The 26088-nt window shown below is 37.0% G+C and overlaps 4 protein-coding genes across 9 annotated transcripts in view; 3 read left to right on the plus strand and 1 right to left on the minus strand.

Annotated features, from left to right (window-relative positions):
• The first annotated feature begins 1272 nt into the window (after positions 1-1272).
• Positions 1273-3241, plus strand: mtrfr (mitochondrial translation release factor in rescue). Its single transcript, XM_081366370.1, has 2 exons — positions 1273-1715; positions 2308-3241. The coding sequence occupies exons 1-2, from the start codon at positions 1434-1436 to the stop codon at positions 2530-2532; spliced, it is 507 nt and encodes a 168-aa protein (XP_081222496.1). The 5' UTR covers positions 1273-1433; the 3' UTR covers positions 2533-3241.
• Positions 3242-3317: 76 nt separating this feature from the next.
• Positions 3318-7810, plus strand: kmt5ab (lysine methyltransferase 5Ab). The gene is made up of 8 exons (XM_081366367.1): positions 3318-3468; positions 3715-3791; positions 4182-4302; positions 4389-4551; positions 4652-4742; positions 4940-4999; positions 5071-5261; positions 7124-7810. Exons 1-8 carry the CDS (start codon positions 3459-3461, stop codon positions 7332-7334), a joined length of 924 nt encoding a protein of 307 aa, XP_081222493.1. The 5' UTR covers positions 3318-3458; the 3' UTR covers positions 7335-7810.
• A 435-nt stretch (positions 7811-8245) lies between these two features.
• On the minus strand, positions 8246-14781 carry rilpl2 (Rab interacting lysosomal protein-like 2). Its single transcript, XM_081366369.1, has 4 exons — positions 14303-14781; positions 12176-12327; positions 11877-12008; positions 8246-9479 (listed from the first exon to the last, which is right to left on the minus strand). Exons 1-4 carry the CDS (start codon positions 14597-14599, stop codon positions 9458-9460), a joined length of 603 nt encoding a protein of 200 aa, XP_081222495.1. The 5' UTR covers positions 14600-14781; the 3' UTR covers positions 8246-9457.
• A 5246-nt stretch (positions 14782-20027) lies between these two features.
• The window catches only part of LOC308690611 (protein NLRC3-like), a 61046-nt gene continuing 54985 nt past the window's right edge, over positions 20028-26088 (plus strand). The window contains exons 1-7 of one of the 6 annotated variants that reach the window (XM_081365183.1): positions 20028-20221; positions 20747-20843; positions 21133-21246; positions 22610-22903; positions 23704-23863; positions 24121-24343; positions 24437-24534. In XM_081365183.1, the coding sequence (XP_081221309.1) occupies positions 24500-24534 (35 nt within the window). In that variant the 5' untranslated portion in view covers positions 20028-20221; positions 20747-20843; positions 21133-21246; ... (2 more) ...; positions 24121-24343; positions 24437-24499. The remainder of the gene's footprint in view (positions 20222-20746; positions 20844-21132; positions 21247-22609; positions 22904-23703; positions 23864-24120; positions 24344-24436; positions 24535-26088) is intronic. The other 5 variants (XM_081365182.1, XM_081365184.1, XM_081365179.1 and 2 more) reach the window with 5 other exon arrangements.

Consider the following 26088-nt stretch of genomic DNA (forward strand, 5'->3'; position numbering starts at 1 on the left):
TAAAATAAGCATCAAAACTGGATTCACTACATTTCAAACTGAATTTACAGTATGTTTGGGAATAAGTGCATTATCTTAACCTGTATAAGAGTGTGTTTGTTGAATTGTTACTGCAGACGTCTATCATGTTTATGGTCTGAAATCGTTCAGATGAGTGTTCCTACTGATGATGACCTAACAAAATATAGTTTGTATGTAGGAAATTATCAGTAACACTTTCTTTTACAGTGTCCTTGTTACATGTACTTAACAATGCAACTAACCCTCAACCAAACTCTAATCCTACCCTAACCCTATAGTAAGTACATGTAGTTAATTAATATTACTCAGTACTTAAATATATAATTACACCGTAACAATGACACCTTAAAATAAAGTGTAACCAAATTATGCAGGAAATATGAAACGGAAAATGTCGGTGATTATTTACACAGAAACTTATCCAATTTCAAATACAATAAGTTTTAAAATATTTGCGTTAAAATTTAAATTATTTTATACTATGCATCATCTTGATTGGAGTGTAAATGCTGGGAGAAAATGTTTCTTGTCCATATTGTTGTTCTAATTTATTTGTTATTTTTTTGACCAACATCCACTTCAGCAGTTCAGACCAAACAATAATAGTTCAAGGGCTTTAGGGAAAGGTGCAAATTGCTTTTGTAAAATAATGAATTGTTATTTTTAAATATTGTTACATTAAATGTTAATTGAAATAATGAAGTCATTATCTATTTGATTTGATTATAAACAGGTTAGTGCACTAATAGAAGTAGTATTATGTAGCAACATAATTACATAACCACAGTGAATAACTATTATTATATTATAAACATTATATATGTGACCCTGGATCACAAAACCAGTCACATCACACGGGTTTATTTGTGGCAATAGACAACAATACATTGTATGGGTCAAAATTATTCTTTTATGCCAAAAATCATTAAGATATTAAGTAAAGATCATGTTCCATTAAAATATTTAATACATTTCCTACCGTAAATATATAAAACATTTATTTCTGTGAGTGAATGCAGCACAATCGTGAACGTAAATTTCACGATGAACTTGAAAGGAGATTTTCTCAATGTTTAGATTTTTTTTGCACCCTCAGATTCCAGATTTTCTAATAGTTGTATCTCGGCCAAATATTGTCATATCAGAACAAACCATACATCAATGGAAAGCTCATTTATTCAGCTTTCATGTGGTATACATAATAAATAAACAGGCCAGTTGTATAACAGGCCAATAGATGGCAGTGAGCACATAGTCTGTGAATCATCATATAATAAAAGAAGAAGTAATGTGTGTAGTAGTTGTATATTTCTGTAGTTTTTTCGTTTCAGGTTTGTTACTTGAATACGTTTAATTGGGTTGTATATGCCGAGCGAGTCCTTATGTGTTTCTACAAGGAGAAACTTTGAAGGATGACTTTAGTCAGTCACCGGCTCTTCTCCGTCTGGAAGTTGAAGTTGGGAATGATAAACATTGGACACATAACGTTACTTTCTCCACCGCGACACTGGAGATTAATAAGATGGCCGTTTGTTTTCGCTGCTGGTAAGAAATACCAGATTGACCTGCCAGTTTTACACGAGGAAGACCTTGAGGAACAGTTTGTTCGGGGATCTGGCCCTGGAGGACAAGCCACCAACAAAACCAGCAACTGCGTCGTGCTTAAACACGTCCCCACTGGAATCGTCGTGAAGGTGAGCTCGTGTATGATCTTAAAGGGATAGTTCACCAAATAAAAAGAAAAATTTGTCAGTAATTACTCACCATGATGTCGTTTCAAACCTGTAAGACTTTCGTTCATCTTCGGAACACAAATGAAGATGTTTTTGATGAAATCTGAGAGCTTTCTGTCCCTCCATTGACAGCTACGCAACTACCACTTTGACGCTTCAAAACGTTCAGAGATCGTAAAACTAATCCATATGAATTGAGCTGTTTAGTCTAAATTTTCTGAAGAGACTCGATCGCTTTATTTGATGAACAGATTTAATTTAGGCTTTTATTCACATATAAACATTCATCAACTCGCACAATGGGTGATCCTGACAAATGGGCTATCAATATAAAAATTGACACAATCAATGAAGAAAAGAAAGAAATAACTTTAGTGACTCCAGTTTTTCAAAAAGATATTTAATCAATAAAAGTGTATATCTAATTGTAATTTCTTGACTATCCCAAATCTGAACGGTGCCTATGATGTGAACGGTGCCTATGATGCCTATAAGTGTAGCCTAATCTGACCAAAGTATTATAATAATAAAATGATCTCATATTCTCTTGCAGTGTCACCAGACCAGATCTGTGGATTTGAACAGAAAACGAGCACGAGAGATTTTACGTGAGAAACTGGACGTCGCATACAAGGGTGAGGAAAGTGAACTGCTGAAAATAAAGAAGGAATCCATGCAAAGGAAACAGGAGAAACGGAAGAAAGTAAATGAAAACATGGAGAGAAAAAGACGATTCAAGGAGATGCTCTGCTCAGACCAAGAAGATGAGAAATGCTGAGATTCATTCTAGAAGATGAGAAATGCTGAGGTGCACATGATTTCATCCCTTTTTTATTATTAATTAAACAATGGACAGAACCACTTTAACAGTGTAATCTGTAAATTAAGAAATGGGGGCTTTATTATGATTCGGAGACCTGGATACAGTGCTTGACTGTTATATCAACTTAACTGTAACTGTGTTCAGTGGAAACTTTTAAGCTTGTGAGCAAATGTATGTTTTGTCCCTGTTTTGATGAAATGAAAACTAAGGTTTTTGTCGATGATTCCGCAAAGTTTGAAGTATTAAACTGGTTAATAAACAATCAAACAGCACCTAAAGGCTGATTTATATATCTGCTTTATACATCCAACATTATCCTCACAATAGGGGTGAGAAATTAATTACTGTATTTGATGTGCTTTTCTATACTCAGAATGACAATTTGGATTGTAAAGAACATATATTATACAGTTATTTATTTTATTAGGAAAATACCATATACATAAAAAGAAGTGGGCTCAAAGCAAACTTTTTTGAAAAAGCAAAAATTTTCACAAAAATATGTAACGTTAATGCTTTGAAAGGACTGGAGATTATATATATTTTTTTTTTTCTTTCTTTTTTTCCCCTGGCAAATAATGTTAATGTGATAATGCGAGTATACCTCTTGTTCTTCTGGCACTGAATAAAAATGAATGAATGAATAAATAAATAATCATACCGGAAGTACGTCAGGAGGCACGGCGCGTGTAGTTTACTGCTTCCGCGTTTTTTAAACCAATCACACGCCTACTCTACAAGAGTTCGACCAATGAACGCTACGATTGATATTTAAAAACCCAGGCAGCCTGACGTCAAGTTATTTATCTCAGCATGCGGTGCTGTTTATAACCATATATGTTTATAATCCTATCTGTTTGTTGCTGGAAATCGAATCCAAGATGGGAAAAGGTAAAATAATAAGGTTTAAAAAATGTGCATGTGACTCACAGACGTGCGTCCGTTTAGCGACCCTGTTTGTTAGTGAAAAACGATGATTATTAAAATTGATCTGATATTTAACTTAGTGACGCTTTGACGTTGCTAATATTGTGTCGTTATATTCGCGTTTTCTGCGATCAATGTTTGCAGCTCGAATCCTGACGTTAGTCGCAGCATGCATACGCTTAATTTATGCTTTATTTGTGTACTCATTAGGCAAAAAGTCGAGCAAACGAAGACCGGGGGACGAGAAAGCTGAACAGGCTAAAGAAAACAAACACGGAAAGCCAACGGTAGGAGAGATGTGTGAAATCCTGAATGTATTTTATTTACTGATCGATCTGTGATCACCTTAAAGGGATGGCTCACCCAAAAATGAAAATTGTCATCCTTTACTCTCCATTATGTTGTTCATCAGACAGTTGACGGCACCCATTGATTTCCATACTGTATTTTCCCCCTACTTTGAAGTCAATGGTTTGATCTCCGACCATCTTTAAAATGTCGTCTTTTGTGTTCAACAAATAAAATAAAAAAAATTCATACAGGTTTGGAACAACATGATGAAAGGAAGTGATGACAATTTACTTTTTTTTTTTTTTTGTGAACCATCCCTTTAAACAAGTTAACAGTGCATATTGCTTAAATAAATTGATTTGATCAAATGCCTATTTGTGTCTCAGACATGCCAAGTTCAGCTCACACTACATGGCTGTCTGACTCAAAACAAGCCGCTTCGTAATAACCCACTCATCCCAATATTAGAAGACAATTCTGCAGCGGACACGAGCAAACAAACTGAAGGTATTTGTTTATATCGTATTAAAGATGGACATTTATCATGGTCAAAGTTGTTTTACTTACTACTTTTTCTTTCCTTCTTTGGCTAGTCAAAGATGCTGATGAGCTCAATGCACCGAAACAAGAAAACACTGGCAAGATCCTTAATTGTGCACATAATGATCCGATTGATGCGCCTCAGAAAGATTCTGGGACGAGGAAGCAAACCAAATCTGGGCAGAGAATGAATGGGGAAAAGTCAACAGACCGGAAGTAAGTCTATTAAATTGTTTGTCTGTCGAGTTTGCTGTTACACATCCCTTTTTTTGTTCGCAGGATCATCTTACCATGTGTATTGTCTTATTTTCTTCAGATTGAAAGGCAAAGAGTCTGAACTCAATCGAAAGGTCACAGATTATTACCCTATTAGGAGAAGTTGCAGGAAAAGCAAAGCTGAGTTAAAGGTTGGTAAACTCTTAGTTAAGTGTTTTAAAATGTAAAAGTTTTTTTCTGTTATAGCTTTTATTGTGAACAATTCATCTATCTATACATTTAAACTTTTTAAAAGAAAATTCTGACCTGGTATTTTTCAGTCAGAATGTCATAACTGGATTTTTTCTTCATATCAAGAGTTAACTATGGGCATGTTGTGTTAAAACAGTGTGAAAAGCAGCAGCACATTGATGATCTCATCAGAAACAATGTGGAAGAGGGGCTCAAGGTAAGCCTTTAACAATGTTGTAACGTGAAACCTTTCATTCCTTGGTTTAAGCATCTGCTATGTTTAATCAGGTGAAATGTATTGAAGGAAAAGGAAGAGGGATTTTTGCAGACAGAGCGTTTAAGAAAGACCAGTTTGTAGTGGAGTACCATGGGGATCTGTTAGAGATGGCCGATGCCAAAGCAAGAGAGTCTCAGTACGCTCAAGATCCCTCTACGGGCTGCTACATGTACTACTTCCGCTACCACGACAAAACCTACTGGTGAGTATTTGGACGTTTTATTTTTTTATGGCCCTTTTTACAGGTATTAAAATGCGTCGATCGGATCGAGGGAGACGCATCTCTGTTTACACCTGGTTTAAATCCTGGGTTCCTTGAAACTTGTGAATCTGAAAAAAAAAAGGCCCTGGGAAGTTTTTGTAAATGAGCATAATAGAGACAGGTCATTGAAAGTGCTTGAATTTATTTAGTTTTCTGGAAAAACTTCCAAATTATTCCCTCCGGTCCGCTAATGTGTTATTTCGCCATCACTTCGTGGCCTATGCACACTAGCTTGCTTGATTTACATTAGTTACGCGCATTTACACGTTACGTTAAGTGTTTCCTGCGTGAGGTTCTTTGTGTTTTACGTAGCCGTGACGTTCACGTGCACACAAAATAACTACGTTTGAACCTCAACGTTTGTTTTTCGACACAAGTGTGTTCCCACATTAAGTCCTTGAATTTCAGAGCATTGGACCTGAAAAGTTCTATAAAGGTCCTTGAATTTGAAGTTAACCAAATTTTCTTGTGTAAAGTGTTTTGTGTCTTTTTTTTTTTTTTTTTTTTTTTTTTTCTCAGATCTAATGGACAAAAATAAGCTGCCACGCACCCAGAGATGACGCCGAACACTGGGAGTGTGTTAAATCAGGAATGGTGTGAAAACGGGTATGTTTTTCCTCTTCAAACCAAACTTGGGTTTCCAGCCAAAGTTTAAATCCCGTCTGTCTAGCGCACTTCCCCATAATGTTTATGTTTTAAGGCAGTAGACGGAGAGTAGGCGTCTTTTTGAGGCTGCTTGAACGCATGAGCATTTACACTACGAAAGCAATCCAATCGAATCCCTCTGAAAGTGGACAAGCTCAAAACGTTTTAGACCCCGTTTACACCGGTTTAATGTTGTCCATTTGTGATCTGATCGACCAAAACGCATCTTAATACTAGGTGTAAACAGGGCCTATAATTCAAACATCAGATTCTGAATGAATCCCTGAATGGCCATTCATACGCTTTAACGCAGATTTGACGTGAACATTGCGATCCGTGGCCTTGTTTACATCTAAACATTATGGGAAGAGCTCTAGCCAGACGGGATTTAAACTTTGTCGACTGGAGATCCAAGTTTGGTTTGAAGATGAAAAATGTACCAATCACAATGTTCTCTCAGCATTCCTGATTTCTAACACACACTCACAGCGTTCGGATGATTTTGTGGCTGTCAGAGCAGAAACTAAAGCTGTGTCTGTGAGTGTTCATATGTGACCCTGGACCACAAAACCAGTCACATGGGTCAATTTTCTGAAATTGAGATTTATACATCATCTGAAAGCTGAATAAATAAGCTTTCCATTGATGTATGGTTTGTTAGGATAGGACAATATTTGGCAGAGACACAACTATTAGGAACATCTGGAATCTGAGGGTGCAAAAAAATCTAAACATTGAGAAAATCTCATTTAAAGTTGTGCATTTATATTGGCGATTGTGCTGCATTCACTCACAAAAATACATGTTATATATTTACGGTAGGAAATTTACAAAATATCTTCATGGAACATGATCTTAACTTAATATCCTAATGATTTTTGGCATAAAAGAAGAATGGATAATTTTGACCCATACAATGTGTTGTTGGCTATTGCCACAAATATACCCGTGCGACATGAGACTGGTTTTGTGATCCAAGTTTTTGTCCGTTAGATCGAGAGATCTGAAAAAGCCCATAGACCCTCCCCTCCAAGAAATCTGGACAGAAGTGGATAAGAGAGACTGATTAAAACACCAGATGTAAATTAGGTTGTTAGGCTTTCACTTGCAAATAATTTCTCTATATTCCAAGTATAATTGCTTGTGCACTTTTCTAGTGTTGATGCTACCAGAGAAACCAACCGTCTGGGCCGACTGATCAACCACAGTAAAAATGGCAACCTTCAGACCAAACTACATGCTATAAACGGCACACCTCACCTCATCTTCCTGGCTTCCAGAGACCTGGAGGAGGACGAGGAGCTGCTGTATGACTACGGGGACCGCAGTAAAGAAGCCCTCGCCGCTCATCCGTGGCTCAAGCTATAACTCACTCTTACTCGAGTTGCTGATCGTGTCTAATGGAAGAGTGTATTGTGGACATGACATGTCTTGAGTTTCCGAAATAGTTGACTGTGAAAGATCGTACCATAATATGAATTTGTCTTATGAAAGTTTAACTTTTAAACGAATACACCTTGGGTTAAGGCTGAATGATGTGAACTGTTTTAGCTAGTTGTCTAACTGGGAAAGTTCACTCAAATTGAATTTACTCACACTTATGATGTTCCAAACTTTTAGGACTTGGTTTTCTTCAAAAGAAAACATGAAATATTTTGAAGAATGTTTTAGCTGTTTTTGTCCAGTCAGTCGAGTCACATTTTCAAGCTTCAAAAAGGATCAAAGAATATCATAATTTGTGTTTTGCACAGGAGGGGAACGGTTTAGATGTTTGGATTGACACGAGTGTGAGTAAAGAACAAAAGCTTCTTGTTTTGGGTGAACTATTCATTTTAATGTGTAATGTTTAAAAATATCAGTCTCTGACTTTAAGAATATTCAAATATTCAACTGTACATTTTGTATAGGCAAAATTGTTTCATTGTGACGCAATTATACCACTTTTTTTAATTGTGAGTGTCGAGTCCTTTGTCTTTAACCTTAGTTGTGTTTAAGGATTTGCAGCATTACAGAAGCACGCGTGTTTATTTAAAAATGGTGTTAAATGTTCAGCTGCAAATGCACTTTGTATAATGATTGTTTTAGGCAGTTCAATTTAATCATGAAACTATTCCGTTTATTCTTGAAATAAAGCTAATTGCAATCCAAATAAAAACCTATTAATAAAACCCATTGTTAGGCGCCAACATAAAGTGCGAAACGCTGGAAAACAGCCCTGTAAACACTTATAGGTAATTAATATTACTGGTTATTAAATAATTCAGTCATTTTCTTTTTTTGTGACCAAAGATTTTTATTGCATTTCAAACATGAGAAAACATTTTTATATGAAACATCCAATAGGCAAAAAGCAAGCGACTGACATCAATATCTTCACATGCCAAACTTACTTTCTGGACCTTATAAAAACAAAAGCTGCCTGAAAGCTGGATATTAAATGTGTTTCTGTTTAACACTTGATTTTCATTTTGTCATTCGTCTCGCATTTCAACAGGTTGAACATATCAGATCAAACAAGGAAAATAATTTTACATTATTTGATTTCTTATGCAAGAGAGCTAGATGCATATACTTCTCTTTTTTTTGTTTACATTTAATAAATTAAATCAAATCATTTTAAGCTTATGAATAATATATTAAGTGTTAAATCCAGGTTAACTCAGTAATCCATGAACAAACAACAGGGTCCAGATATTAAGAACAGCATTTTTTTTATATATATTGCAGAAAAAATCTTTCATAATTGTCCAGAGGTCTAGTACTGCAACTTTTTACATTCATATGGCCCACAATTTACAACTTCATATACCTTACATTTATTAAACATAGTTACCTGGTAGGTGCTTTACCAAAAAATAGTATTAAGTACCTCTTAAATTTAACTCCACAATCCCTAGTTTATTGAAATTAGGAATAGAAAGTTATATGCAAAAGTCATATGGATAGTTTCTGTCCAAAAGCTTGTCAACCGTTGCAACAGATTCAGTCTGAAGGTGTTTTCTAATTCAGTAAGATCTAAGAGAGCAAATCAATGCATTTAAGATAATATGCTTAGAATTATCACCAAAATCAGCTCTAAACTGTGTCTTTGTGCTAATTATAACATGACTGATTAAAACTGATTATTGTAATGTCATACAGTATTACAGTAATACATACTGGGGTATTGGAAGAATGGGGATGAAAATAGGTGTAGTAAAAATGCAAATGTATGTTAGTTACATTTGTGTTTTTGACATCTACTTATTCATGATTGGTTTCACACTCAATTATGAACTAAGTGAGAACAGTTACAAAGTTACAAGTTAAAAACGTACTCCTTTAAAAACTAGGAGTAGAAGTTAGGCAAAGGATTTCCAGCCAGAAATGGGTCAGTATTGTAAAAAAAAAGTCACTTCATCGCATCTCTCCTCGCTCTGTTGGAAAGGGCTTGGCTTGTTTCAGATGTGTTTGGTTTGTTGTACCAAATCCTGGTTAGGTTTTGCAGATGACTATTTTTGTCGAAATGAGAACCTGAAAAAGAGAGAGAAATGGTTTGTCAGCAAGAATGCAAGAAGCCAAAAATGCATTATTTTTCAGAGCAAGACATTTGTAGAAAATAAGCTTAATAAATCTCTGCTTAGAAATGCCATAAACATTTTTAACAAACTTTCACTGATGCTTTAAGAAGGAAATGTGATGCAATAAACTTTTTAACTTTACACCACCAAATAAGTTTACGTTAGGTGTTAGAATCTGTGATTATTTTGAATGCAATACCAAGAGGACAAACTCAAAATACATTTTCCCATGGTCTGTTTTGCTCGTGTTTATCAAGGCTGCCAGACACATCAACTGGCCGAGATGCACAAGGACTGAATTCATACTTGCTCTATTCATTGACTATGTGACTTCTATTACTTACAGAGCTAAATATTATTGTAATTTGGACATAATTTGTTCCTAGAGGATGGGTTTCTCTCAGTTTCTCTTTCCATCTTGAGGAGCTTTGTCACAGTTGTCTTTGGTTAGCTCACTTGGCACTCAAAGACATTAGAGCATATTCCTTGTGAGGCTATACTGACAAAATACAGTCTCTCTGTAAAGCTGTTTTGAAACGCTATGCATCATAATATTCAAATGAACATGACTAACTCGAGATAGATGGGCAAACTCCAGTGGGCAAGACTCCAAACCTCCCACAACTGGTAAAGCCACTCACATGAGTCTTCAATAATTGAAAAAAATAAATTCTACAAGACTTTACAGGTACACACACACACACACACACCTGCCCTGCAATACTGGTACGTATATGTATTTCAAGCCATTTACATAGCAGTCTAAAGTTTAGAATTAAGATTTTTTTTTAATTTGTAAGAAAAAAAATCAGCATATTAGAATGATTTCTGAAGGATCATGTGACACTGAAGACTAAGATTAAGATTATCGTCTTTCATATCAACTACGATAGTTAAAACATAGTTAAAACATTCTACTAACTATAAGTAAATTTGCACCGACATGTCAACTGACTCTCATTGGAGTATTAGTAGACTGTCTGTTTAATATCTGCTAACACTTAATTTTGAATCCTCTGATCCTAGGCTAAAATCTGAAGTCTTTGATCGCTAGTTTGACATGTTCACCGACAGCCGATTAATGACCGTTCCGATCACATTTTACCTCAGACAAATTTCTGGCAGTTTCAGAAGATTTGACTCATGGGGCCGGTTTCACTAAGATAGACTTTGACTATGGCTTAGATATAGTAGATAGTCAGACTTCAGATAGACATCTAAATCAGACCGTTAGGCACTTAAGACTCTGACTATCTTAAGTAGGACTACACTGCAATGCATTCTGGGTAAAATAAGACACTTTTCACAACAAAAAAAACATGGCGGATCGAGTAAGCGCATTCAACCGCTCAGTGCAGTTTACCCCAGTGGAAAATATGTGTTTGTTGGAGGAATATAACAGTGACAAGGACATTTTACTTGGGAAATTTAGCGGAGAATGTAGTAACAAGAAGAAATGTTTAAATTATGAGCCATTTTCCCTTTTCTTTTGGCTAATGTAACTGATTGTTACTGCTGGTTGCCAAGGTAACATAGAGTAGACCTAAGTTAGCCTGGGGGTAAGGTGTCTAATTTTTTGGTCTAAATTAAGTCAGTCTTTATTTTTGTGAAACAGTCTAACTTGCATTAGACTAGTCTATAAGCAAATTTTAGACTTATCTAACACTATAGACCGGTCTAAAATAGCTTTGTGAAACCGGCCCATGGTCCTGCAGTGTGACTTCTCCTACGACCACGTCAAAGTGTCTTCATTTTTCAAGACAAGCCATGACCAAAATTAACGTTAGAGATTTCTTTGTATCCATCAGTTCAATCGCGTGTGTAACACAGCTCACATCACCGAACGCGTCAATGATTGATGATGTAAAACTCCGGACAACTTTTCTTGCGTGCGTCCATTTTTAATGCGTCTTGACAGCCGTACAGTCTGACATTAATGACAACTGAGATCTTACAGTGTGACATGGCTTACAGCGAGGATCATGTTCGTACAGTCGGACAAGCAACAATCGTAAAGGTCTATAATAAATCGCACAGTGTGCACCCGGCTTAAGTAACTTTGCAACTACAACTTATTCTACTAACCCAAACCTCAGCCTAACAGTCTACTAATACTGTAATGAGAGTCAGCTGACATGTAATTGCAAATTAATGAGAGTTAGTTGACATGTAGTTACTTGTAGTGAGTAGAATATCGAAAGTGGTCTATCAAAATAAAGTGTAACCCTATTTTTAATACCTATTTTTGGTTTAATAAACTTGATACGTTTAATTATTTGAATATCAAAATAAGATAGACCTGGAAATGCACAGAGCTCAAGACATCATGCATAAATTGGCAAACACTCACAGTTTCTGAATAGTGCTCTTCTCTTTGTTCTCCTCTATAATACTGGAGGGTTTGGGTTCTGGTTCTGGTTCTGACTGTGGAAGCGTGTCCAGGTTTATTTCCACCATGCTTTGCTCTGACCCGAGGACTCCACTGCAAGCACATCAGATGGTACATTTACCTCAAATTTGACCTCATGTAAATCCAAATCTATATGCATGTTTTCAAAAAAATAATTTGTATTTTGAAGAACATTGGACCTTACTGACTTCCATTTTCATATCTTTTTTTCTCAGCCAACCTGTCAATCAACTCTTTACCTCTTGTAGAGCTGTAGTTCCTCTTGGGCCACCATAAGCTGGGCTTTGAGTTTGTTTCTCTCCTGCAAAACCTCCTTTAACTCCTGCATGGTGAATCGTGGTCTGTTTGGGTCTTTTAAGTCCACAACTAGTTTGTTTGGCCCAATACTTTCCTATAAAAGAATAATAATAATTTTTTTTAAAAATCATACATTGCATTATATATAAGTAAGTGTTTGCACAAACTGGAAAAAGACCCTTTTTAGAAAAGTCTCGTTTGTTACAAGATTAAAAGGCTGAAAAAATAAATAGCTTATATTATGCATGGATGTTCACAATAAGACTAGTAACGTATGTTTACATATGATGATGACAACTTTTTGAGTGCACTATCCCTTTGAGTTATATAATGAGAAACTGGAAGAAAACAAAACTAGAGGTATTTCGCATTGCGTGGAAGGATAGTGATACTGCATACAGAGAGGCATTAAAAACAGCTAGGTATGCTCTGCAACTCCCTTAGAAGAGAACAAACACAACCCTAGGTATTTATTTTATACAGTGGCTAAATGAAAGAGAAATAAAGCTTCAACTTGAGACATTTCTAAACAGCACAACAGTAATTACTTTCTATACTTGCAAGATTGATACTATTAGAGAGGAAATTATAACCATGGGTTAGGGTTAGAGTCCAATAAACCGTCTACTACAGTATCATCAGACTTCGTGCTATAGACACCCTGAGGAACAAGTCCATTCATTCTTTGATATAGGAGAGGAAGAATTATCTAAACTAGTTAAATCATCTAAATAAACGACATGCATGTTAGACCCTATACTGACTAAGCTACTAAAAGAGGTACATACCAAAAACTTTTACTTTTTGGTACATACCAAAAACTTTTAAGCTGGCTGTTATTAAAACCTCTTATTAGGAAAACTTAATTCTAGAGAACTAGTTAAAAACTGATCGATCTTGAATATCCCTTTTTGGTAAAAAATACTAGAAAAGGCAGTATCCTCACAACTGTGTTCTTTTTTAGAAAGAAATGATATCTACGAGGATTTCAGTCAGGATTTAGACCGTACAATGGAGAACCCTCTAATTAGAGTTACAAACGATTTGCTCTTATCATCCGATCGTGGTTGTATCTCTCTATTAGTGTTACTCGATCTTAGTGCTGCATTTGATATTATCAACCACAACATTCTTTTCAATACTCGGAAATTACTTTGGCATTAGTGGAATTGCATTGGCATGGTCTAAATCATACTTATCTGACCGTTATCAGTTTGTAGCAGTAAACAAAGAGATGTCTTATCAATCACAAGTTCAGTATGGTGTACCACAAGGCTCAGTACTAGGACCGCTGCTGTTCACTCTGTACATGCTACCCTTAGGAGATATCATTAGGAAGCATGGTGTTAGTTTTCACTGTTGAGCTGATGATACTCAGCTCTATATTTCTTTGCGCCCTGATGAAACATACCAATTCACAAAATTAACGGAATGCATAGTTGATATAAAAAAATTGGATGACTAGTAATTTCCTACTACTTAATTCTGAGAAAAAAAAAAAGAAAAGAAAAAAAAAACGGTTTTAATTATTGAAACAAAAACCTACACACATAACCTAGAATACGGTCTTAACATTTGATAGCTGTTCTGTTACGTCTTCGTCGTCAGTTAGGAACCTGGGTGTGTTATATTTGATAGCAATCTTTTGTTTGAAAGTGACATTTCTAACATCTATAAAACAGCATTTTTCCATTTTAAATTAGGACATATAGCCTACTCTCACTGATATGTTATTATATTTATATATTATGTCTGTGTGTATAGTATACACACACACACATACATACATATATATATATATATATATATATATATATATATATATATATATATATATATATATATATATATAAAATATACACACACATGTAAACAAACTTTTATTTAAGATGCTATTAATGTATCGCGATTAAACGATTTGACAGCACTAATATATTTATAATGTGTGAGTATACTGTATATATATATATATATATATATATATATATATATATATATATATATATATATATAGGCTACACACCTTATGAATTTTGCTCTGAACTTCAACATTACATGAACCCACTCACATTGTTAGTATTACCACTCGAACCTTCTGCTACAACTCTGTCCATCTCTCGCTTCATATTATCCATCTCCATCCTCAGCTCCTCCATCGACAGATTGTACTTGTTCACCATTGTCTCAAACATCTCCAGCACTCGGACGATTTTGAACTGTAAATCCGAGAATTCCCGGCCACCTGTGTTGACTTTTAATAAATCTCTGCCGATCACGTAGGAAATGTCATAAACATCTTCAACAGTCATTTCCAACACGTCCTTGTCGAAAGCCTCCATGGGTGAACTGTCCAGTCGCCCTTCCATTCGGTCTCAAAACACATTAACTTTCCCAAAGATATGGCGAGTCCAGCTGATCTCACTGTCCCACTGTATTCACAAATTACCCGACAACTTCCTCTTCCAAACTGGCCCATCTACTTTACTGGAACTTCGAGCGTTTGATTGACGTGTTAACCAGCCAATGGCAGAGTCGCTCCATGAACAACACGGTTAATGAAGCATGAGTGACTGTTATTCCCGCTAACATCTCCATAACAATCCCGTGGAACAATTCTGTGGGAAATTTGACTTGAAAACGCTTACATTTTGTTAAATGTCATACAATTTATAAGCTGTTCAACAGAACCAGCTGGCAATTGGCAACAAATACACACAATAAAAATGTTCGCTTAAAGGGACAGCACACCCTCAAGATGTTCCAAACCTGTATGATTTATTTATCTATTCAGCTGAACACACAAGAAGATAAGAATGTTGTGGTAACCAAACTTGTTGATCGGAATACTATGGAAGTCAATGGGGGCTATAAACTGTTTTGTTACAGACACTTACAATATCTTGTTTTCTTTTGTGTTCAGCAGAAGAGAGAAATCCATACGTTTGGAACAACTTGAGGGTGAGTAAATGATGACAGAATTTTTATTTTCGGGTGTACTATCCCTTTAAGAACAGTATGCGTTTGTTCACTGCTAAATTATAACATACTGCTGATAGCATGTACTGATGATGTGGAAACATTTGCTAATTTAGTTTTTGTACAAAAGTGAAAGTCGTGAAAATGTGCACTACTTTATATGCTTTTGCAGAATATATAAAATAGGGCCTACACACTTTTATTCATATTTCTGAAAAGGTTGACTGAATTTACAAAACGACATGGTTCAGAAGTTTCCTCTTGATGTGTCGTGTGTGTGTTAGTCCACTGTGTGGCAGTAGCTGTTCATTTTCTCTCTTGTTGTCTCAGGTAAAGTATCAGGTGAAAGCTCTCATCACTGCTCTGCTCTTGTAGCCTGGCAAGCCAGACCTACATCAAGATGTTAGAAATCTAGCCACCTGGCTGCGAAATACATTTTGCTGCCTCTAGGGTGCGTCTAGATTTCTAGGCTACTGCTCTTGGTCTTAGAGGAGAGAAAGGGAGGATAAATACTCACTGATCTTCACTGAGGCGTGTATTCGTTTTTTCCTCTACTGGTGTGTCAGACTGATGCCTTTTCTATTGTGGTAGCCTACATTGTTGTTGTGAATTGATTCATGTTGCAGGGTCCAATTCAAACTATTAACTTACTGTTATCTACGACTTTTGCCTCAATAAACTTCTTATTGCTGCTTATTAATAATTAGTAAGGTAGTTGTTAAGTTTAGGTAGGATTAAGGGATGTAGAATATGTGACCCTGGATCACAAAATCAGTCGCACGGGTATATTTGTGTCAATAGCCAACAATACATTGTATGGGTCAAAATTATCACTTTTCTTTAATGCCAAAAATCATTAGGATATTAAGTAAAGATCATGTTCCATGAAGATATTTTGTAAATTTCCTACAGTAAATATATAAAAAGTTTATTTTTGTGAGTGAATGCATCACAATCGCGAACATAAATGGACAACTTTAAAGGGGATTTCTCAATGTTTTGATTTTTTTGCACCCTCAGATTCCAGATTATCAATAGTTGTGTCTCGGCCAAATATTGTCCTATCCCCATAAACCATACATCAATGGAAAGCCTATTTATTCACCTTTCATATAATGTATAAATCTCAATTTAAAAAAAATGTGACTGGTTTTGTGGTCCAGGGTCACATTATGGTCATGCAGAATAAGGCATTAAAGGGGTCATATTATGGTTCTAAAAAAGAACATTATTTGTGTATTTAGTTTAATGCAATGTGTTTACGCGGTTTTAGGTTAAAAAAGTCATTATTTTACACATACTGTATGTACATCATTGTTGCTCCTCTATGCTCCGCCTTTTTGAAAGGAGTCGATTTTTACAACGCTCATTGTTCTGAATTGCACAGTGTGCCCTGATTGGCCAGCGATCCAGAGCATTGTGATTGGCTGAAAAACCTTAAAGGGTTAGTTCATCCCAAAAATGAAAATTCTGTCAGTAATTACTCTCCCTCATGTTGTTCCAACCCTGTAAGACTTTAGTTCATCTTCAGAACACAAATTAAGATATTTTTGATTAAATCTGAGAGCTGTCTCACTCCTCCATAGAGCTGGTAAGTCCCGCCCCTTCCGTAAAACCCCGCTGGACCTCAAAGTTGAAAAACCGTCAATGCAAGTGAATGGGAGAAAATAATTATTTTCTGATCCCGTTTGAATTGTGTCATGAATTGAACATGTTGTCTGTGAATTTTTTATATAACTTTTCATGTTACGAGTTTGACAGTATATGGTATGATGATTCTTCGGCTAGCAGTTGTGGAAAAGACATAAGACTTTTCCACAAAAGACATTGAGAGAAATAATTTTTGTATTACACTTTGTCTTAAAAATTAAATAAAATATGCAAATTAGGCAATATCTCATTAAATATGCGTAACGTTACATATAAACTTTTGAAGCTACAGATTTTCTGAGGTGATCACAATGACCATAATTATAAGGTCATAGAAGAGTGTAAGCATTCTGGTTTGATATAAAGCAAATGGCTAAAAAAACTGTCAACCTATTACAAACAACTATCAACATACAGGAATTGCCAGTTATGTATTAACCTAAACTTTAAAAGCTTACATTTCCTACCTGTTCTAAATATTGCTGTCATCACCTCCAACAAAAGTTTACTTGGCAGCCATAGTGACCTGAGGTCACTTTTGTTTTGTCACAGGTGTTTGTTTTTGTTGTTATTTTTGCCAAATGGGGAAAATGCCATCACAAGTACATCACAACTTGTGCTCACATAGTCTCAGACAAGTTGATGAAGTTACAGTGTCTTCATGTCATGAAGTTATTCCTCACAAAGAACAGATAAGTTGGTACATACCAATTACTCATATTTGAAACCTTATTTTACAAAACTCCAAAAGATCTGGAGAGAGTGAGAGAACAACTTATCCATCCAGTGTCACATCCAGTGGGGAGAACAAGTATTTGATACACTGCTGATTTTGCAGGTTTTCCCACTTAAAAGCATGTAGAAGTCTGTCATTTTTATCTTAGGTACTCTTCAACTGTGAGTGACAGAATCTAAAACAAAAATCCAGAAAATCACTTTGCATGATTTTTAAGTAATTAATTTGCATTTTATTGCATGACATAATTATTTGATACATCAGAAAAGCAGAACTTGATATTTGGTACAGAAACCTTTGTTTGTAATTACAGAGATCATACATTTCCTGTAGTTCTTGACCAGGTTTGCACACACTGCAGCAGGGGTTCTGGCCCACTCCTCCATACAGACCTTCTCCAGATCCTTCAGGTTTCGGGGCTGTCGCTGGGCAACACGGACTTCCAGCTCCCTCCAAAGATCTTCTATTGGGTTCAGGTCTGGAGACTGCTAGGCCACTCCAGGACCTTGAGATGCTTCTTACGGAGCCACTCCTTAGTTGCCCTGGCTGTGTGTTTCAGGACGTTGTCATGCTGGAAGACCCAGCCACAACCCATCTTCAATGCTCTTACTGAGGGAAGGAAGTTGTTGGCCAAGATCTTGCGATACATGGCCCTATCCATCCTCTCCTCAATACGGTGCAGTCGTCCTGTCCCCTTTGCAGAAAAGCATCCCCAAAGAATGATGTTTCCACCTCCATGCTTCACGGTCGGGATGGTGTTCTTGGGGTTGTACTCATCCAATTGTACCCCCCGCCCCCAAATACTAATCTGCCCATGTTAATAGAGTGAAATGTAGCATTTTACACACAGTATTACTGGTGTAGGTGTTTCTGACCCATTTTAGGAACCATTTGTGTATTTAGAGAGAAGAAATCGGGGGGAATAATCCAGGCAGGTGGGTTGAAACGGGCCTGCCCAAATACCCCCTAAATCTAACGCTACATGATCATTTTCAGAACACCTAGGCACAGGAACAGTGTTTTCCCACCGGCCATTTCCGTTTTGAACAGTATAATGCCTGTAAGTGCAATACTCCGTTTAGAGCAATATCTTTCTAAACTCAGTTGACATTTATATGATTTACAATACTGTTATTATTTATAATACATATAATATAATATATAACATATAATAATATAAATACATTATTTATAATGTTCATTATGACTAAAACTAATTGTGTCTTTATAATTTTATATTTTATTCTAATCTAATCATTGTAGTACTGTGTTTCTTGTTGTATTTGTATATGTGCACTGGAACTGGAAGCTGGAAGCTTCAGTACCAAGAAAATCGCCTTGTGTGTGCAAGCACACTTGGCAATAAAGCTAATTCTGATTCATGCAATATTTTTTATTATTATTTTAGTTCATAAGTTTATTGGAATAGTATACACATTTCGGTTTAAGTGGCATTACCCATTATTGGGTTCTACTTTGGAACATAAAGTTATATTACTGTGATATGTGCTAATATTAATTTCCACTAACATTGCAAGACAGTCTACTTCATGTACAGTTTTAACAGATGTGAGATCTAAGAAAATATGTTGTACATTTTAACATCATTACAAGAGTAGGCCTATGTGTACACGTTTTATTATAACAAAAGAAGGTTCGTATTGATAAACTGAATTTATTTTGTAAGGCATAACACTTTATTGCAAAAATCAGCTAGTACACAGGCCTACTGGGTTTGCATCTAAGCAGAAAAGAAAAAAGAAGAAGAAAAAACTGGAAAAAGACGCCATCGACGCGTTATCAAAAGAGATTTGCAACGGACATACCAGTCTCGTTTACGATTATAGGGTTGAAAAGTAATTAAATACGTTTCTGAGCTAGCACTGCCATATACAGGAAAATGCATAGATTTACGTCAAATTGAACGTTTGGAGTTGGAATCTGTGAAGCATCAGACCGGACTTTTTGTATTTCAGCTGCCATCTACTGGAAACACAGCGGTACTGTCCGCGTGCACGCGACAGGGGGTAGTCTCATGCCGGGGGGTCGGAATTAGGCACAACACCGGCTCTGCTCCAAAGGCATCCTTCGTCAATGAGGACTTCAGCAGCTCCAGTGTTTCACTAACTGTCCTCTCATCCTCTGACTGAGTTATCACGAGGGCGAGTCAATGAATCCATGAACCGTGACAATAAATTAAACAAAATAGAAGAGAGAGAATAAAATCAATTGGATATTAAAAAAACAAACAAACACAGATAAAACAAACTGAAAAGACGCGGGTGCTTTGTTTGCGAAAGAAAAAAAAAACATAATTTACCACTTAAATATTAATCTCCAACGCGCGTTCAACAACGTCTGCTCTCACGCGCGTGCGTCGTTGTGCTCTCGTGAACGTGCGTCTCTGTCTCGCTCGGTCTTGCTCTCTCGTCACACATACATACACATAGAAAGTGAAAGTAACGTTAAGTCTGTCGCCATTTTAAGCAGGAAAAATGCGAAATACGACACGGAATAAACAGAGCATCAACGTGTTTATCAACCATTATAAAGGAATGTACGTGTAGTTTTATGATTTTAAAGCTGGAGGATTTGAGAACCTGTATCTTGTAAATGTTTGATCAAGGTGAGTGTTCATGTGTGACTTTCATTTTAATATGAATCTCTGGAGGACATTATACGTGATTGTTTGATTTGAAACCTTTAATAAAGGGTTTCTTTCACTTCAATGTTCCTTTGTGTTTCGTGATGTTTGTGATTATTCAGAAGTTTAGCTTATGTGTAAACATACATAAGCCAATTCACACAAACGCCAACAAACTGTTTTTTTTTATATTCGCATCAGTGTCTGTCGATGTGGGGGTTTGTTTTCTTTTTCACCTGAACTTGTTCAATCAGTGTTTCTCGGTGTCGGTTATTTTTCATAAAATTCTAAATCCAACGGTCGACTTGTTTGTGTGTAAAGACCCAATGAGCTTGAGTTAACGCAGTCACATGTCATGATCCTTTTTCTCCCACACATAATTTATAATTATAATTTAGTTACATACACACATAATTTATAATTCATAATTTAGCTGAAATGTTCAGCTAAATTATGAAGGTTGTTTAATTTAATCATTTAATTTAGTGTCTGAATGTTTTCATTCAGAGTCAGTGGAGGAGATCAAACTCATCAGATTCTCCTGCAGCTTCATCATGGCTGATTCACAAGGATCCAGAGATGGAGATTTTTCTCCAGGATGCAGGTACTTTCAACAAACATTACATTACCTAACACACACACACACACACACACACACACACACACACACACACACACACACACACACACACACACACACACACACACACACACACAGAGAGATAAAAAAAAAATTACTGAAAAAAAATTTTTTAGCCTATTTTTGTTTTGAAACTAGCATGAAATATTAAATAAAAAGATAATTGTACTTAATGATAAAAGTACTTTTTGATTCTAGATGAATGTAATCACAGTAATCTAAAGGATTGAACTGAATCTGTTCTCTGTTCCAGTTCAGTCCAGCAGAAGAGCTCAAACCCAGAGTCCAGCTGTGTGTCTATGAAGAGTAACCGCTCTATGGATCCGCCACAAAACTTTAAGAGTGGAGACAAATGGCCTGATCTCAGGTAGGCTATATCATTTCTATAAAAGATGTGCTTATAGTATGACACTTTTGAATTAGTATTATATTTTTTTCTCAGTCAGTCAGTCTAATAGCAATGACATCAAGTAAATGTAAGCTGAGATTTTTTCCACCTTTATATAATGGAGTAGGTGTAAAATTGAGTGGATTTTTTTAATTGCTGGTTCAGGACCCGTATTTATCAAGCTTCTCAAAGTGTCATTTTAGTCTTAAAGGGTTAGTTCACCCAAAAATTTGAATTCTGTCATTAATTACTCACCCTCATGTCATTCCAAACCCATAAGACTTTAGTTCATCTTCGGAACACAAATGAAGATATTTTTGATGAAACCTGAGAGCTTTCTGTCCCTCCACTGACTGCAACGTCATTGCAACTTTCAAGGCCCAGAAAGGTTGTAAAACATTGTTAAAAAAGTCCATGTAACTACAGTGGTTTAACCTTAATACGTCAGAACATAGACTCACTTTTGGCCGACGATGGTATGATACGTGTGATGCTGGCCAATAGTGAGCCTACGTTCTGACGTACAACCCAGAAGCGCTGCGCTGTTAATACTACGTCAGCAGCGTTGGAGAATGACATTGAAAGTAAGAAATTGCTGAATAAAGTTGTTATTTTAGGGGTTTTATTTGCGCACAGAAAGTATTCTCATCGCTTCATAACATTAAGGTTGAACTACTGTGGTCACATGGACTATTTTAACTATGTCTTTACCACCTTTCTGGGCCTTGAAAGTTGCAATGACGTAGCTGTCAATGGCGGGACAGAAAGCTCTCAGATTTCATCAAAAATATCTTCATTTGTGTTCCGAAGATGAACGAAGGTCCTACGGGTTTGGAACGACATGAGGGTGAGTAATTAATGACAGAATTTAAATTTTTGGGTGAAATAACCCTTTAAATGCGGAGAATTCATGAAATTTTCTCCTACTTTCAATCTTAAAGGCCATCTTTCAATTTAATTTTATAACTTAATTTATACAGAATTTTGTATGAAAATGTCAATTCAAAAAGACATACATAAGAATTCATATGTTTTATAAGACCCACGGGCAGAAATTAAGAAAAAAGTGTACCTATTCTAAGCTAGGCTTCAAAAAACCGCCCTTTTCCAGAGAACGCGTCATATGACGTAAGGACAGGCAAACAAAGGCGGGGGCGCTGCCCTGGACCCTGGTTCTCAGTGTGGGTTTACGTAGTCTGAGAGGTGGTAATAGAAAAGAGAGCTTGTCGTTATCATTATTATATAGTACGTTTGAGTTGTCACAATGGTGAATTCTTGTGTTTGTTTTGGATGCAACAACTCCAACTTGTCTGGCCATCGGGTCCACCGATTTCCAAACAAGAAACACAAAGATTTCCGTGCTTGGATACGTTTCGTCCAGGCAAAGAGAGGCCATTTCGCTGCCTCCTCGGTGACAAGACACACGGTGGTATGCGAAAAACACTTCACACCGGACAACTACAACCAGGGAGATCTTATGGAATTTCGCATGGGATTTCGACGAAGAGAGTGGGTTAGGCTGGCAAATGGAGCTGTCCCATCAGTGCATGCAAGTCCACCAGCAAAATCTGGCGGGAGTGAAGAGTCCGTTAGCACTAGCAGAGAATCTGCGCGCCGAAAACGGGAGCTTTGCACAGTAAGTCTTATAATACTGTATACAAATTGTTGCATCGAAATGTAGCTCTGCATGTAATTTCTGCAAATGTATTTTTCTTGATGTTATAATGGATTAGTCTTGGCATGACTTAGTTTGAGAAGTTAACGTTAGCACCATGAAGGCACGAAAGCCCGCCTAGCTGTTAACGTTAGCTTACTCCTGTTACACCCCGTGAGGCTGCACATGAGCCTCCTGACACTTATTTTATTGAACTAATAAGACGGGCTTCCAGACTGCGACCATTTTCTGAGAATGTGGGAGTCAACATTTTATGTGGTCGCATTTGTGCGAGTGCATGCAGGTTCATGTAACGTTAGCCTACTAAGTTACTCGGTTAAATTCACGCATACATTTTCCTGCATTGAACTTGGTTTAGCGCCCGCCAAAGTGAATTTTTGTCCCGCCAAAGCTTTATTTGATCGGTGAGTAATAGATGAACTGCTGCGCTTGGCTTGTGACAGTGTGCATGTTTCGAGCAGAGAGAGAGAGAGACCCTGTCGCGCGCGCGCACTCTGTAAACAAGACTTCACCGTCTCCAAAACGCATCCAAGTAATGCTTTACACTTTCGCCTGGCATCCGAAGAGAGAGAGTGCGCGCGCGACCGGGGCTCTCTCTCTGTGAAGCTGGTATCAACAGGGCACATGCGAGGGAATGCAGCTCGGGACAACTTTGAAAAGATTTTGAAAAGATTAGCAGTCTTTTAAATAATGCATGAATGGGGTATTTTCATGAAAGGACTACATTTTTTTAAAGTTTAAAGTTGTGATTTTGTTTTCAGATTTTGGGAGAGAGTGCTGCCAGCAAAGACGGGGCGGGTGCAACTGCCACTTCAGATCCTGAAGATGATGTAGATGGAGACATCTCTACAACGGACCCTGAGCCAGTAGTGGTCCATCGTGGATCACAGTGCAACATAAGATGTTTACATCGTTCATTAGGTAGTTAGCTTATATCTAGCATTCACCATACATGCCATATACAATCACAAATAAGGATTACATGTCAAAATTTTTCATGATCTCCATGGTTACTATTTTGTAATTTACACTTTTCAGACAGTAAACATTAAAAATTATGAACTTCATAATGTTAGAAAAATATATTTTGTACTGGGATGCATTAGATTAGTGCATGTGTTGTTGCCAATGAATGTTCAATGGTGAACAATTATTAAGATGAATCTCTTTCATCTAAGCTGTTCAGGTAAAGTCTCAGATGGTGGATGTGGGGACTCAAACCGAAAGGTTTGAGCATCGCAGATCAACTCCACTGGCCAGTCCTGAACAAAGTGATGATGAATGGTCATTTTCTGATATCATCAACCATTCTGGTGATATGTCATGGAGTCCCGGGGAGGAGATGTTGAGCGAGTCCTCTGAGGAGGAACCAGAAGAGCTGGAATCTCTCAGTGACCCAAAGTAAAAACCTTTTTATTAATGGAAAATGTCTGATTGTGTATCAAAAAATGTCATAGTCAGAATTAATGTGTTTTTTCCTTTTCTTGTTTTCAGTGCTGTTGACAAGTTCATTGTTTGCCAGAGGCAGTTGCTGTCTTTGTTCACGGTTTGTCCTGCATGCTGTGGGGAAACCCAGGGACACAATTCACCCAGTAATTTTACTCACACTTTCTTTTTAAAAACTTTTTTCATGCACATTTATGATTAATTTCTTCACGCAAATCGAGTTCCTACACTATTTATCTACACGTTCATTCACAGGGATCTTCAACTTGAAAGATGGACTTTAAGAATAAAAGCAAGTTATCAAATTTCTTTAAAGGGTCATTTCACCCATTTGAACATTTTTTTTTATTTAAAGTGGGTCATATATGTAGTCGAAATGTAAAATAATTTTTGAATTTGGTGCCTTCGTGACCGAGAAAAGACAAAAAATAACTTCAGAATGCATTTGTATGAAAGACAACAACTCCCACAATGCACCACATTGCACAGCTCCGCAAGCCACTCCCACTAATCCAGAAAGCGCATATCTTCCTATAAGAGAAATCACTCTTCCGTCTACAAGGCTAGCTACCACCAGAGCTTGAAATTCATTTCACATTCACACAAAATGTCTAGTTAGTTGGCGAACTCATATAGTGCATTACTCCTCGTTTGCATTTCTTTCGAAAAGGTGAATTATTGCATGGTACCTGGATGTTCAGTCAGAACATATGCAGTGCGAAACTAGGATAGTTCTCAACACAAACGTCCGTGTCCTCGTCTGATTCAGAGATTTCGTCCAGGAGAAATTGTCATCGTTGAAATTCTTTGCCGCAGACGGACTCTATCTCTATGTTCGTAGCGGTTCGTAGCTGCATAGTGAGATCACCGGCGCCACCAGTCCGCCCTAACTCGAGCCAGTCCGGGCTCCTCGTCCGCGGCAGGCAGGTCTTCTGCCTCGGCTGCTCTTCGCTATAATGCGGCTTGTAAAGGTAGCCACAAACACCTGATTCAAGCATCAGACTTCCGAAATCCTCTTCTTCTATATCATATTGAGCACTCTCCTCCGCTATTGTCATAACTTTACATCTGTCTCCACAGCGCCTGTTAGCTTAGCTTCAAACAAGATGGAGGATATTGCTTTCAGTTTCAGAGAGTAAAGTCCCAACCACTGATCTGTAATAGGTCTGTAGCGTGAGCGGGTCCCGCCCTGGGAAAGATGAGAAACTAGTGTCTGTAGTCTTAACAGAAATCCCCCCCTCTAACACTTCCTCCTACAATGACGCAAAATGACGATTTTTGCGTCATTGTAGGAGGAAGTGTAAGAGGTAAATAACAGATTTCTCCCATCTCAGGGGAAAATGAGAGAGTGTTGCACGACCATTCAATAGTATGACTGGGTTTCTAACAATGCAAAGCTTAATGCAAATGGGTGAAGTGTCCCTTTAAGCTAAGAATCACTCTTACTCCTCCAGTTATTTAAGACAGCTCGAGAGGTCTCTCAAGTGGTTAGAAGGTGCCAGTAGGGGCTTGTGACGCACTGAGGAGACAGACGTGCGCAAATCTTTCAGGAGAGGAAGAATGTTTTAGATATTTTTGACAGATATCGTTTGGATAGAGCAGCATCATCTTTGTCAGCGCGGGTTAATGTTGGGTTGAATTTGCCTTTTATAACATGTTTCCGCTGTTTGACTAATTCAGCAAGCGGTAGCGCCTCTTCC

The sequence above is a fragment of the Scardinius erythrophthalmus genome, assembly GCF_964197995.2.
Source record: "Scardinius erythrophthalmus genome assembly, chromosome: 5".
Taxonomy (NCBI): domain Eukaryota; kingdom Metazoa; phylum Chordata; class Actinopteri; order Cypriniformes; family Leuciscidae; genus Scardinius; species Scardinius erythrophthalmus.

Coding starts and splice junctions, on each gene's coding strand:
- mtrfr (XM_081366370.1), top strand. CDS start 1,434: ATGACTTTAGTCAGTCACCGGCTCTTCTCCGTCTGGAAGTTGAAGTTG. Junction 1,716..2,307: donor CCACTGGAATCGTCGTGAAG/GTGAGCTCGTGT, acceptor ATTCTCTTGCAG/TGTCACCAGACCAGATCTGT.
- kmt5ab (XM_081366367.1), top strand. Junction 3,792..4,181: donor ACAAACACGGAAAGCCAACG/GTAGGAGAGATG, acceptor TTTGTGTCTCAG/ACATGCCAAGTTCAGCTCAC. Junction 5,262..7,123: donor TACCACGACAAAACCTACTG/GTGAGTATTTGG, acceptor GCACTTTTCTAG/TGTTGATGCTACCAGAGAAA.
- rilpl2 (XM_081366369.1), bottom strand. CDS start 14,599: ATGGAAGGGCGACTGGACAGTTCACCCATGGAGGCTTTCGACAAGGAC. Junction 12,328..14,302: donor CGAGTGGTAATACTAACAAT/GTGAGTGGGTTC, acceptor ATTCTTTTATAG/GAAAGTATTGGGCCAAACAA. Junction 9,480..11,876: donor AAGAGCACTATTCAGAAACT/GTGAGTGTTTGC, acceptor TCTCTTTTTCAG/GTTCTCATTTCGACAAAAAT.